The 13,060-nt window shown below is 42.8% G+C and overlaps 1 protein-coding gene and 1 long non-coding RNA gene across 28 annotated transcripts in view; one reads left to right on the top strand and one right to left on the bottom strand.

Annotated features, from left to right (window-relative positions):
* Positions 1-6,006, bottom strand: part of SPATS2L (spermatogenesis associated serine rich 2 like) — a 171,875-nt gene extending 165,869 nt beyond the window's left edge. For 6 of the 27 annotated variants that reach the window (XM_077956282.1, XM_077956293.1, XM_077956301.1 and 3 more), the window contains exons 1-2: positions 5,465-5,512; positions 2,953-3,154 (exon numbers count right to left, since the gene is read on the bottom strand). Coding sequence is in view for 4 of the 27 variants with exons in the window: in XM_077956286.1 (XP_077812412.1) it covers positions 2,953-2,955 (3 nt within the window). In the remaining 23 variants the exon portion in view is untranslated. 27 annotated transcript variants of the gene reach the window in all.
* Positions 4,191-9,078, top strand: LOC144333447 (uncharacterized). Its single transcript, XR_013402102.1, has 2 exons — positions 4,191-4,331; positions 8,945-9,078. It is a non-coding gene; the product is annotated as an uncharacterized LOC144333447 (long non-coding RNA).
* Positions 9,079-13,060: the final 3,982 nt, after the last annotated feature.

The raw sequence follows: 13,060 nt of genomic DNA, 5'->3' as shown, positions 1-13,060 counted from the left end.
ACTATAAGAGCGCTGATGTAAAGCCAACAAATTGGCCCTGGAATTCACTCACATCACCCTTCCCTCACCCTTATATTCCCAGTAACACTGAAATCTTATCCAGATCTTTTCAGTAATCACCTCAAACAACTGTCATTCTAAGAAGACCCCCTCCACTCTCCAACAGAAGAAGATTTTTTTCCCTTCTGTGCTGTTAGACCTTTGTTTCTGGGATACGTCTGTTATTTTTCCTTCTAGGCTATATACTCCTTCCCAGCAGAAACAGTGACTTGTACAAAATTCTTACTAAAGAATTAAATTTGGTCCTGAATACAATGGGATGTGGTAGACTCTTCCCTACATCACCTTTCACCCTCAGATGGGTGCCCAGATGTATTTTTTTTTTAATCTACAAGGATGCTTTTAAATGAAAAACTTGAGCAGCCTGCAATAAATACAGTCTGAAATTTTAGAGCCAATTAGCTGAACTTTTATATAACTGATAACTTTAGCCTAATTGTTTGACGTATAAAATACTGCCATAAAGCCTGAATGCTTTTTTTGCTCATACTGGGGCCCATCACTCCACCTTAAAATAACTACAGGCTTCTTAATTCCAACTCACAACTGCCAGACTCCATCATTATCCCAACTCTGGGAAATGCCGAGTCCTCAGAATTCTCACAGCTGATGAATGGAGAAGCTGATTAGTACCACTGAAGAAAAATGGGGAAAAAAACCCTTGACAGACGCCTCCTTCAAATGCCTGTCCCTTTTATCCAATGTCAACATGAATTTCTAAGTTAACAAATATTTACTGAGGTCATGACTATGTGTCAGGCTGTGAGTTAGGCTCTGAGGACCCAATGGTGAACAGTACAGAGTCAATATCAAAGCCCATGATTTTAAAAAAATCACTCTTACATTTATTCATTTTATGGGTGTATTTATCAAGTGCTTCCTATGGCCAGGGCCTGTAGACAGAATAAAAGGCCTATCAATGCCCTGAAGGAACTTGCTATCTAGTTGAGAAAGCAAGAATGAAGCATGAAACAGCGTAAAAAAGGATCCGATGGTCTAGAGGAACTATGCAAACAAAAGGGCAGAAAGAACCAATGAGAGTAACATGACCAGGGCAGGCTGACTTGAAGAATGTGGTTAGGTCAGAGTAAAAAAGAAAAGAGACATTCTAAAAGGCAGGGCATGAACAAAAAAAGGACACATGAAAATGAGCATGTCATCTTAGAAGGGCAGTGAGATCCAACTAGTAGAAACAGAAGGTTCATGTTGGAAAGAAGTAGAAAATAATTTGGTAAGTTAATTTGGGGCAAGACTGTGAGGTACAATGAAACCAAGTTGAGAGGATGAGCAATGGGGGAGGTCATGGAAAGCATTTGCACTATGGTGCAATACTGAACAATGCTAAAGTATTGTTCCCATGAAACAATCCTTGGAGAAGAGTTCGGAGGAAGAGTTTTAGGAAGGTTGATATGGTGGAAGTGCGTAGAATGCGGAAAACTCAATTACAGAGAGACCAAGGTGTAGACTATAATCATCCTAGAAACAGTGATGGCTGACGGCCTCCTATCCGATCCGGGAGAGTGAAGAATGAAAAGCTCATGGGCTTGGCTTGTACAGCATGCATCTCCTGGGAATGAGATGTCCCCTAACAATGCTGTCCAGGGGTGGCTCAGAGAAACCATCAAAAAGGAAGAGTTAACAGGACCTGACACACAGTTTCACAGAGGCAGTAAGAGAGAGAAGTCAGCAATGGTTCCTACATCTCCAGTCTGGGTGATGAAGAGAATGCTAAACAGATCAAGAAGGGAAAGTCTTTTCATCATAAAAGGAACAAGTTTAGAGAGAATACAAAAAGTTTGTTATCAAGCGTGTAGTCTTTAGCTTGACAGCAGGACATCCACCATAAAAAGTCTATTAATTAAGCAAGCAGATAAATAGGAATGGAGTTTGGATCAGTACTAGAGACAAAGATTTGTATGCTGTAAGGAAGGATAACATCACATTTAAAAATTTTGTATTAGAAAATAAAAACACTAGCTATTAAACAAAAATAATAAAAAATTATATAAGTCGTAGAGAGAAATATATCTTCATAAAACTATTTTTCTCAGCTATGCTACTTAGGGGATCCTACCCATTACCACAACACTGAAGGAATAAGCTTCTGCAGAAATTCAACATATGGCCTATTTACATAACAAGCATCACAACTCCAAATTAGCCATTTTGATGTGTCAAAGAAATAACACCTTCATAGCAAGACTACTTCAAAAAAGGGAAGAAAAAAGAAAGGTTTGTTTTTCTTCTATAATTATGTTTACTGGGTTTTTAACTGTTTGTAACATGAAAATCTTATTTTAATTGTGTGATTACACTTTAAGGCAAAACAGTGATGAAATGGATTAGCTGAATGTTGCACAACCATTCAGAGATCAATAAACAGACCCGATCACTTAAATCTGTCCATATGAGACATCTACTCTCATGTCCTGTCATGCTTGTAAAATCTACTCTTCTGTGCACAGAAATTATAACAAACATATGATTAATTATCACAGTCAAATGACAGTAAAAGTGCTACAGAAGATGGCTAGGAAAGAAGTACTATGAAGCAGTGACGAAGCAGCACCTGTCAAGTGCACATAAAACACACTCCACTCTTGTCATACAGTGGGACAGGTGGTAGCAGCTTAGATCTTATGAAGAGCAACCTCAACTTTTTCCATCCTATCCAAACTGTAACCAGAAGTTCTTGTCCTGGCTCACCTCACAAAACGCTGATTAAAACGGTATAAAGTAATAGAATGAAGACCACCTATGCTCTTTCAACACACAACCATTCACAAATATTCACTGTGAATGATAGCACAATTCAGCAGACTGAGAAGCTGACAAAAATTAGGACCCAAAGTGAGATATTTCTAAACCTTAACTTCTGATGTAAAAGCTTACCATTTAACGGGTCCATAAAATGCTTCAGATTGGCATGCAATCAAAGACTGCAACGGTGTGGCCTAAGTATTTTCTTTCCCTGATCCTTACTGGTGTGGCAGAGCAGCTTCACAAGCCCACAGATACCTCTCTCCACAACGGCCTCGTGAAAATCAGTGCATGCGGAGAAACTATTTACTGAAGACTTTCATTAGGGGGCTCCCTAAAACAAAATGAATACAAAAGGAGTCTTGATCATTTTGCCTGTCTAAATGAGCACATTAAACTAAGTTGATTCTTAGAAAATCATTTAATATTTTCAGGGATTAAAGAAAGAAAATTGCCAATTAATACAGTCTTTTCCCAGATGTCCAGTTTTTACTAACGTCTTTAGCTATTCTCTGCATTCAAGTGATTGTATTTTTATGCAAATTATCTTTTGGGGCTAGTCTCTAGTTTGTGTGTCTGTGTGTGTGTATTTAAAGCCACACAGATACAGAATTTGACATGTTTTCTGCCACACAGATACAGAATTTGACACGTTTTCTGTTCTGCTGCTCCATACAATAGGTTTTAACACAGCTTGAGCTTATTCCAAAACTCTAATTAGAAACGGCAGTATTTGCCTTGTCCAAATAGAAAACCATTCCCAAAGTTGATTTTTCCCCAGTTAAAATTCAACAAAGAATATCATACACAGATATTTTTAAACACGACAGTTACTAGATAAAACTGCCCTAACAACACATTGCTTTCTGGTTAAGCAACACAATTTCATAAGGCCTATCAAATACTTTATCCAGACGGCTACTCTATTTTCAGGGTATCTTTCAAAATAATTGGTTATATTACTTGAAGTATTTTTTCTTTATTCAGAATGAAGAGATTTCTGACTTCCTGTCCTTTTCCCTGCCATATTACATACATCTGCTTAAACTCTGGAAAACAGTACCAATCAAAGTGGTGATGAATCCTTCCTTTAAGACAAACTAAAACGATGTTAAAAACGTTACACGACCTTACTCTTTCAAGTACTGATATAAAACAACTTTCTCTAAACAGGTTCTAAAATTTCAGAGTTGTTTGTCTTAAAGTCTGTCGGCTTGTGAGGGACTGGTACATATTTTAATATTCAAATTTAAAAAAATAAGCAAAGAGACTGTGTTTGAAGTTCAAGGGTTTTCACTAGTTCTCAAGCTACAAACCCTGTAATACAGTCAAAAGAAAACGTACAGAAAGAATCTTTCACGCAAGTGTCAGGTCTCCAAAACCCTGACATCTGCTAAAACCAGGATTGAGGGGGGATGAGAAGCTCGTGAAGTTCACAAACACACCAACCCCGCGGGAACGCGAAACCTCCACTCGCAAAGACTCGACGCTTCCGCCGCATCCCCGCGCAGGTGAAGACTCGGCCCTTCAGCCCCGCGTGTGCGGCAGCGTGATATTCCGAGTGCGCCGGAGTCCAGCGGGAACGCCTCCCACGACACCCCCATCTCCCGCTCCGGTCGGCTGCCCGCGGACTCCGGGGTCCCCCCGCCCAGATGCGGCGGCGCGACCGCTTCATCCCGCGGCCAGGGAGCTCGTCGTCTGCTCTCGCCACCCCCGCCCGCCCCCGCGCAGCGCGGACGCCGACGCATCCAGCTCCCGCTGGGTGCCAGGGGCGCGGGGTTCCCTGGGGCCGCGGCCCCCGCACCCGGCTGGGATCCGAGGGCTGGGTGGTCCCAGCTGACGTGGGCTTTGCGGCTCCGGGCCAGAGAGCGTCTTGGGGGGCGGTGGGTCTCCCTCCGGCTTGGGAGGGGACGGGGGCGCCCGAGCGGGAGGAGGGCAGGCGAGGCACCGCGGCCGCGGGCGATTCAGATCCGGGGCGGGCGGGTCCACGTCGGAGCGCGGCGGCCACACGCTCGCCCGGGGAGCGCCACTGTGCGTCCCAGCCGGCGCCTCCTCCCGCTCGCCCGCGCCGGCCGGAGAAAGGAAGGACGGCGACCTTCGCGTCCGGTCCGCGCCACCAGCCCGCGTCGGCGCCGAGCGCGGGCCACACCCAGCGCCCCGGGAGGCGGCGGAGGCTGGGCGGCCCGGGCTGCAGAACGCTCGGCCCGGCCGAGTCTCCGTCCCGGCCGCGCAGGCCCCGCCGCGTCCGCCCGCGCCGTGCATCACCAGCCGGCCCGGCGTGGAGGGGGTCCCGGGCGACGGCGGCCGGGGGTCCCAGGCTTACCTCTGTGCCGAGCGCCGGCCGCTCCGTCCCGGGCCGGGGCCGGGGCCCCGGGGCGCGGTCGCCAGGGGAGGCGCCGCGGCGGTGGCGGCCCCTGCGGCTCGGAGGGCGGGCCGAGCGGGAGCCGCTGCCTGGGCCGCGCGCCGTCCGGAGCTCGCCCCGCGCTGCCGGCGCTCGCAGCGGAGGGCGCAGCCAGCTCGGCCCCCGGACTGGATTCCTTCACTGACACAACTCCGGCTCGGCCGCCCCACGCAGGGACACTCCCGCCCCTTGCAGGCTGCCCCCGCCCGGCAGCCCGCCCGCCCTCCCCTCGGTGTCACTCACCAGGCGCACACACCCTAGCCGGCGCCCCTCGCTCCCGCTCGCACACACAGCGCTGCTCACGCCTCTCTCGGGTTTTGTATCCGCTCACACGCACGTTCTGACACAGATCCCGTCCCTCCACACGCCCTCCCTAGCTCCTTTCCCACCCCACTTTCTAGAAGAATCCCCGTACAGCTTCCGCACTTTGCTTGCGTGCTCCAGAACGACCTCCTCGCCTTTCCCCAAATCTCCACTTCACCGAAACTCCCCGTTGTTGAAAGATTTTGTGACAATCCGCACGTGTTGCAGGAGAATCATCTCCTACCCGAGAAAATGAACTTTGCTCCCCCAGCACTGTCTGCAAATACGAGATGTTTCACCATTTAGAAGGTAGTAATGCTTTCTGGAGAGGATCCAAGCTCAAAATGTAAACAAAGATAGCCCATTCGAAAATGACCTGAAAAATCAGGCACGGAAAAAGTGCTGGGGCTCGGGTCGGCCCTTGGAAACCCGGCCAACCCGGGGTGTTCCGCTTCCTCCTCTGCGCTGCGGGTCTGCACACTGGGCTCCAAACGTGTGTGTAATAACCAAGTTACACATGGGCACCGTGGGCTTCAGCCTTGGGTTTCTGCCTGGGAGTACAGTAGTTGGGAGAGTAAAAGCAGTTTCTCAATCATTATTCATGATGGAAGCACTTTAGATAACACTCGTTTTCCAGAGGCAGTAGAGTGAAATGCAGGCAGCTCTCCAATTCAGTTTGTTTGTTTGTTTAGAAGGGTGACTTCTTAGCTTCCTTTTTTTTTTTTTTTTTTTTTTTTTTTTGGCAATACCAATAAATGTTTCTGAGCGGCTGCTTGGCTGTCAAGCTCCTTGCAAATATCAGACCAGAGTCGATTATGCCTCTCGAGCTCCACACTCTAATGGGCCTCTGAGTGCACTGCAGAATTGTACATTATCCGATGTTCAGGAATTCATAATTTGAAATAAAATACAAACACATTTCGGATAAAGTTCAAATCTGCTAACATAATGTGGCCCTGTTGACAACGCACTGCTGAAATAAAGAGAGGAGCTAAAAGGAAAGGAACTTTTCTTGTGTGACTTGGAGTGGTGGTTCTTGCTACCTTATTGTCACCTTCGATTGGTTTGTGGATTATATAATTTATTTAACAAACATTAGCAAGTGCTTTATAAGTACTAGCTCATTTAATCCTTCAAAGAACCCCATCGGGTTATTTTTGTCCTGTTTTACAGATAAAGAAACTGAGGGCTGGGCCCAGTGGCTCACACCTGTAATCCCAGCACTTTCGAAGGCCGAGCTGGGCGAATCTCTTGAGCCATGGAGTTCAAGACCAGCCTGGGACCATAGTGAAACCCCATCTCTACCAAAACAAACAAACAAATAATAATAATTGGCCGGGCATGGTGGTGCACGCCTGTAGTCCCAGCTACTCAGGAGGCTGAGGTTGCACTGAGCCAGGATCACACCCCTGTGCTGTGGTGTGGGCAACAGAGCCAGAGCCTTTAAAGAAAAGAAAGAAAGAAACTGAGGCACAGACAGGTGAAATAAGTTGCCTAAGTTTTTAGCTAGTAAGTGGTAAAGGAAGAATTTGAACCTAGACCGTTGAACCCCGCCTGTGCTACAGAGAGGAAAGCTTGCTTCTGGAAGCCATACCACACATAAAGAACAAACATCCTATTGCTTATTAAATTTAGGTGTAATAAGTAACTTGTAACCATTTGACTTGAAATTTGATGCACTTCTTAGGTCCTCTGGCTAAATAATTTATTTATGTTTTTGAGAGGTTTCCTCCATAATTAGAATTCCAAAATTAATAATAAATGACACTTTTCCTAGGAAGGGCTTTGGAAATAACATTGAACTCAAGTCTTCATTCTTTTCTTACACCACTTCATAATCTTCCCATGACTCCAAATCTAACTTGCTTAGTGAAGTCTGACAGAAGAAAATGCTTTCAAGAACTGAATATGACCAGAGGGAAGAAAGGGTTTTAAGAAGACCATATACGGCCTTGATAATCGAAGGCTGCTTCTTACTAAGTACTGTAGGTAGGAGCTATAAGAATAAATGCTGTATGTGTTGAGAGCAAAGATGTTAAAGCAGTGAATCAATGAAAAAACAAACAGAGACTAGGCGGCTAGGAGTAACCACTGTACCACAGACTAGGCTAAAAGTAATTCTCTACTGGGAGTGGAGGCCTAGCCCATGAAAAAACAAGTATAGAATAACTTCGAAGAAAACAATTATATCTTTCAAGAGTTAGCTAAGGGGCCCAGCCAAAAAAAAAAAAAAAAAAAATCTGAGTTTTAAGAGTTTTACAGACAGTGTATTTCAAATGAAACTTGAACCTTTTGCTGTTCAAATTAATTTCTTCTGGAAATAACTTCTGTTAGAGAGGATTTAATATGCTTATTGAAACATCTAAAAGCTTCTTGCACATCATATAACTAACAAAGCATTATTTTTTTGAGTTAGGCATAAATGGAGATATAAAAGTCTGAAGAAATAAAATATGAATAAGATATATGTTGGTGTTTTCACCAGATGGTGAAAGTTTATTTGAAAAATTACATTGTTTAACATCTTGATCTGTGTAATGCTAGTTTGACTGTATTGTTCAAAATGATTCTCTGTGATTACAATCCAGAGATTGGATCGCATTTTACTATTTTCTAAACTAAATAGAAACGTGAAGATCTTTTCTTAAGCGAACAAAACAAGAACCATAAGAGCAGATGTTTTCTGAGGGGTGAACAAAGGATGTTCGTTTATATTTTTTAGCATTTCCATATAGGTATTTTTAATCTGTGCATACTGCTTTCCTCCACATTGTCACTTACACTCTTTATTCGGAGTGCTTAATTGTAAGCCTGGAGAAACAATGCCATATTCTTCAATAAAGCTGGCTCTTTTCTTGCAGTATTGATTTCTGCAAAATGCCATATTCCCGGCTTGCCACCCCTAGATTGTACCAGGCTCCTGATTCTCTAGGCATGATCGTTCAGAGCAGGGCTCACATTCGTGGATATAGCTCAGATCCTGGAAACCTGTTTTAGGCTATGATCAATTGTGACTCTATTAGGATTTTGATATCTGAATAAGTAGTGGGGACAGAGAGGAATTTTAATTGCTAGGCTCCAGATCACTAGGCAATATTCAGACTTATTGGGGAGGGCACCTACCATCTAGGATCTTGGACTTTGTGTGCAGTGACTGAATGGAATCTGGGTTATCTCCCCTAAGGAGGGGATGAAATATGTGTTCTGTGTTTGTTAGTGTGCAATCCAGTAGGGCTGCTCACAAATATTCCAGCTCTGCTGCCTTCGAAGCACATGATGAGATTACATTTCCCCACCTGACTATAGTGTAGCCCTGCGAGTTGCTTCAGCCAATGAAAGGTGGCTGGAAGTTATGAGTATCACTTTGGGTCAGAAGTTAAGAGTTGGGACATCAGTCACCACATTCTCTTTTCTTCCTAGTGCTGCAACATCAAGGTGCATGGTGGTGACTGCTTCATCAGACTGGAGTGAATGACAACAATGAGCAATGCCATCCCTGCTGAGCATTAGTGGACATGTAGTATGATCAAGAAATAAACCTCTGTTGTTCTAAGCAACTGATATTTGATGGTTGTTTGTTTCTGCAGTGCAATCTAGCCTATTCTGATTAAAAATAGGAAGGAAGAAAGAAACGGATAATTGCAGGGTACACCTTGCAGAATATGGCTAATTATTCCCTTTCCTCTTCAGCGCACAATAAATTCACATTTCCTAGCTTCCCAAATTGTTAGGTGAAGCCAGGGACTGAATTCTGGCCAGTGGAATGTAGGTGAAAGTGTTGTATTCCCCTTTCAGGCCTCCTCCATGGAAAGCCTCCCACATGATGTCCCTTTCCCATCTGCCATGTGGAAACTAAGGACCCTGAGACTTCAAAGCAGAAGTCAGCAAACTTTTTCTGTAAAGGGCCAAATAGTAAATACTTTAGCCTTTGTGGATCATATAGTCTCTATCACAATTGCTCAACTCTGCTGTTTTATGGAAAGCAGCCGTAGGCACTATGTAAACAAATAGGCATGACTATGTTCCAATAATACTTTATTTACAAAAACAGGCAGTGGACTGCATGTGACCTGTGGGTTGTAATTTGCTGACACCTTATCAAGAGGAGGGTAGAGCTAGGATGGAAGGAGCCTGGGTCTGTGAGTCACCCTGTCACTATTTCTTATAGACACTCACAAATACCTGATATTAAAACATTTAATATAAACATTTAATATACCTGTGTCTGCTTGTTGAACACCCACGGTTGTTATCTGAACACCCACAATTGTTATCTGAGAAAAAAAAAATCCTTCTGTTGAATGAAGCATGACTAATACACTGTCTTAGCTCATATTCCAGAAAAATTCCAGAAGGATTAATAATCTAAACATTAAAAACTGTAAAAGACTAAAAGAAAATATAGGAGACTTTTACAATATTGGTTATCTTTATAATTACTAATTAGAAATATCGTGAAAAAATTTCAGAAACTGTAACAGAAAAAATTAAACAGATAAGACTACAAAAAATTTTAACATTTCTATCAAACGAAGCGTACCATAAAAAATGTTACCTAAGGGGAGAAAATATATGCAACATGTATACACAACAGGAAAGAGTTAATATGGGTAATACAGACAGCTTCTTGAAAGCAATATGAAAAAAGAGAAGCAGCAAAATAAAAAGATGGACAAAGAAAATAGACAATTCTCAAAAGAAGGACTATGTGCTAATAAGCATCTGAAAACATACCCAACCTCATCAATGATCATAGCATAAATAAAAACAAGATAGCATCTATGATTTGTCAGATTGGCAAAAATATAGTTTACTATCAGGTGTTTGTGTCTATAAGAAATAGGAACTTTCATACTTAGCTGACTGGAGCATGAATTAATAAACATTTTTGGAAAGTAATTTGCAGCACCTATAGATATTAAAAATGCATGTATCCTTTAACCACACTTTTCCACTACAAGTGATTTCATCTACAGAAATATTAAGTGTGCAAAAATATATTTACAGATATGGCGATTGTAATATTATTTGTAAGGGCCAAAAGAATTTGGACCACATTCCACTGTTATAAATAGAGGAATGGTTCATCTATTTCTCTATTTGGGCACATCTACACTGTAGAAAAACAAATAGCTGTTTAAAAATGAGGGAGCTATGTATGTGTTGACATGGAAGAGTGTCCATGATATATTTTTGAGTGATAAGAGCAAGTCAGAACACTGTGTACAGTATGAGCTCTAAACAGCAAGGGGGCAGGGTGGGGAGGATGGAAATTCTTGTCTCTTGAAGGATACTCACACTGTTGACCCTGGTAATCCTTAGACCGTTAGGGTGATGGTGAAAGGGGTGAAACTTGCCCTTTTAACTTTGTGCACATTTTTATCATTATAATTTTTTTAAAAGTAAAAATATGGAAGGCAACAGAAACTAAAAGAAAAACCCATCGTGGACACTGGCCAACGCCAAGCAGTTGAGGGGAAGGATGGATGGGCAGAGAAACAAAGACTTGTTGAAGACCTGCTGGGGCAAATCCAAAGGGGTGACTCACTCCCTTGGTGTTCTGGTGCAGCAGATCAAGTTGTTATGACCTGAGACCAGGGCTCTGCTTGGAAATTTTCCAGAAAAGATGAAGACTTGGGGTGAGAAGAGAAAGTATAACCTTGCTGGCCTGAGGGTAAAACATGTTGGAAAGAAGAAACCCAAACAATGCACTTTGGCTGAACTTGTTCAGTCTATACAGGAGCTAAATATTAGGTTATCTTTTCATTGTTTCAGGCATTTTTTGTGTTCAAACCTTCTCTCCTCAGAAGAGTTGCCTGAAATGAACATGCACCTAATAGAGGGAGTTTTTGTTTGTTTGTTTTAAAGGTTTCATGTCACTGTGTATTCTAGGAAGATAATTTTAGGTTCAGATTGTGCCAACAGAAAGACAAATGGAACCAGTGTGTATTCTAAGTGAATAGGCTATCACTCATTCAGGATGCCTGCATTTGTTCTCTGATGTGTACAGATAATCCTTGAGCAACATGGATTTGAACTGTGTGGGTCCACTTATATGTGGATTGTTTTCAATAACATTTACACCCAGTGTGCCTGCCTCTTCTGCCTCTTCTTTCACTTCCTCCACCTATTCTGCGTGTGCCAACCCTGAGAGCAAGACCAGCCCTCCTCTTCCTCCTCCTCCTCAATCTACTCAATGTGAAGACAGTAAGGATGAAGACCTTTATGATGATCCACTTCCACTTAGTGAATAAAAATATATTTCCTCTTACTTATAATAATTTTCTGAATAGCATTTTTTCTCTACCTTACTTTATTGTAAAAATATAACACATAATACATATCACATAGCTAATCTACTGTTTATGTTATTAGTAAGCCCTACAGTTAACAGTAGGCTACTAATAGTTAAGTTTTGGGGGAGTTGAAAGTTATACCCAGATTTTCAACTGCATGGGGGTCAACACTTCTAGACCTCGTGTTGCTGAAGGGTGAACTGTATTAGCATCTTCCATTTACCAAGAGCAGTTTTTGTCATAAATCTGATTACCAGTGAGATAGAAAATCTTGCATGTTTATTAACCATTTGTTTTAAGTAATGTCATGTTGATCTGTTATTTAACACGAAGTTTTATTTTTATTGAATTTAGCTTATACTCTAAAATTCTCTACAATAGTATATATTATTTGCCTTACAAGCAAAGGACTACTGGTGTTGTTTCTGGATGTCACATTGGGGAGGTTTAGTGGGTCTTATCATAGACTCAGATTCAGTATTTAAAGAGAAACCTTTGAATTCATCTGGGTCACAGAGTAAGAACCAGCTGTAGGCAGATGCAGGCATGTTTCTGGTTAGTTGTGCTCTGAGTGCTTTTTGCCCAAATCTTCCCAAACGTGGGACTGGCCTTGCCTAGCATGGGATACCTGAAGCATACCCAAAGCATGGGATAGGCTTGTGACACTGCGATGGCATATTAGTTTGCTAGGGCTGTTGTAACAAAAACCCACAAACTGAGTGGCTTAAACAATAGGAATATATTGTCTCACAGTTCCAGAGACTGAAAGTTGTCTCACAGTTCTGGAGGCTGAAAGTACAGGCAGGGTTGGTTCGTTCTGAGAGCTGTGAAGGAAAGGTCTCTCATGGCTTATGGATGGTCATGTTCTCCCTGTGTCTGTTCACATCATCTTCCCTCTACATATGTCTGTCTCTATGTCCACATTTCCCCCTTTTCCCAGGACATCAGTTATATTGAACTAGGGCCCACCCTAAGGACCTCATTTTAAAGCCCCTATCTCCAAATAAGGTCATTCTGAAGTACTGGGGGTTAGAACTCCAACAGATCTTTTTTGGGATGGCACAATTCAGCCCTTAACAGATGGCGTAATAATTAATTGTAAAAGTGGGATTAGAGCCAGGGCCTCTGACTGGCTCCCTAGCATTCTTGATCAGACTGTATTATCTCTACATTTCAGGGTCTCTTTGCTGCTCTTTTCCCCATGTTCCTATTGATTCCTGTGCATTGCTCTATCACAATA

Source organism: Macaca mulatta, chromosome 12, assembly GCF_049350105.2.
Source record: "Macaca mulatta isolate MMU2019108-1 chromosome 12, T2T-MMU8v2.0, whole genome shotgun sequence".
NCBI classification, from domain to species: domain Eukaryota; kingdom Metazoa; phylum Chordata; class Mammalia; order Primates; family Cercopithecidae; genus Macaca; species Macaca mulatta.
This window is presented reverse-complemented; position numbering and strand designations above follow the sequence as displayed.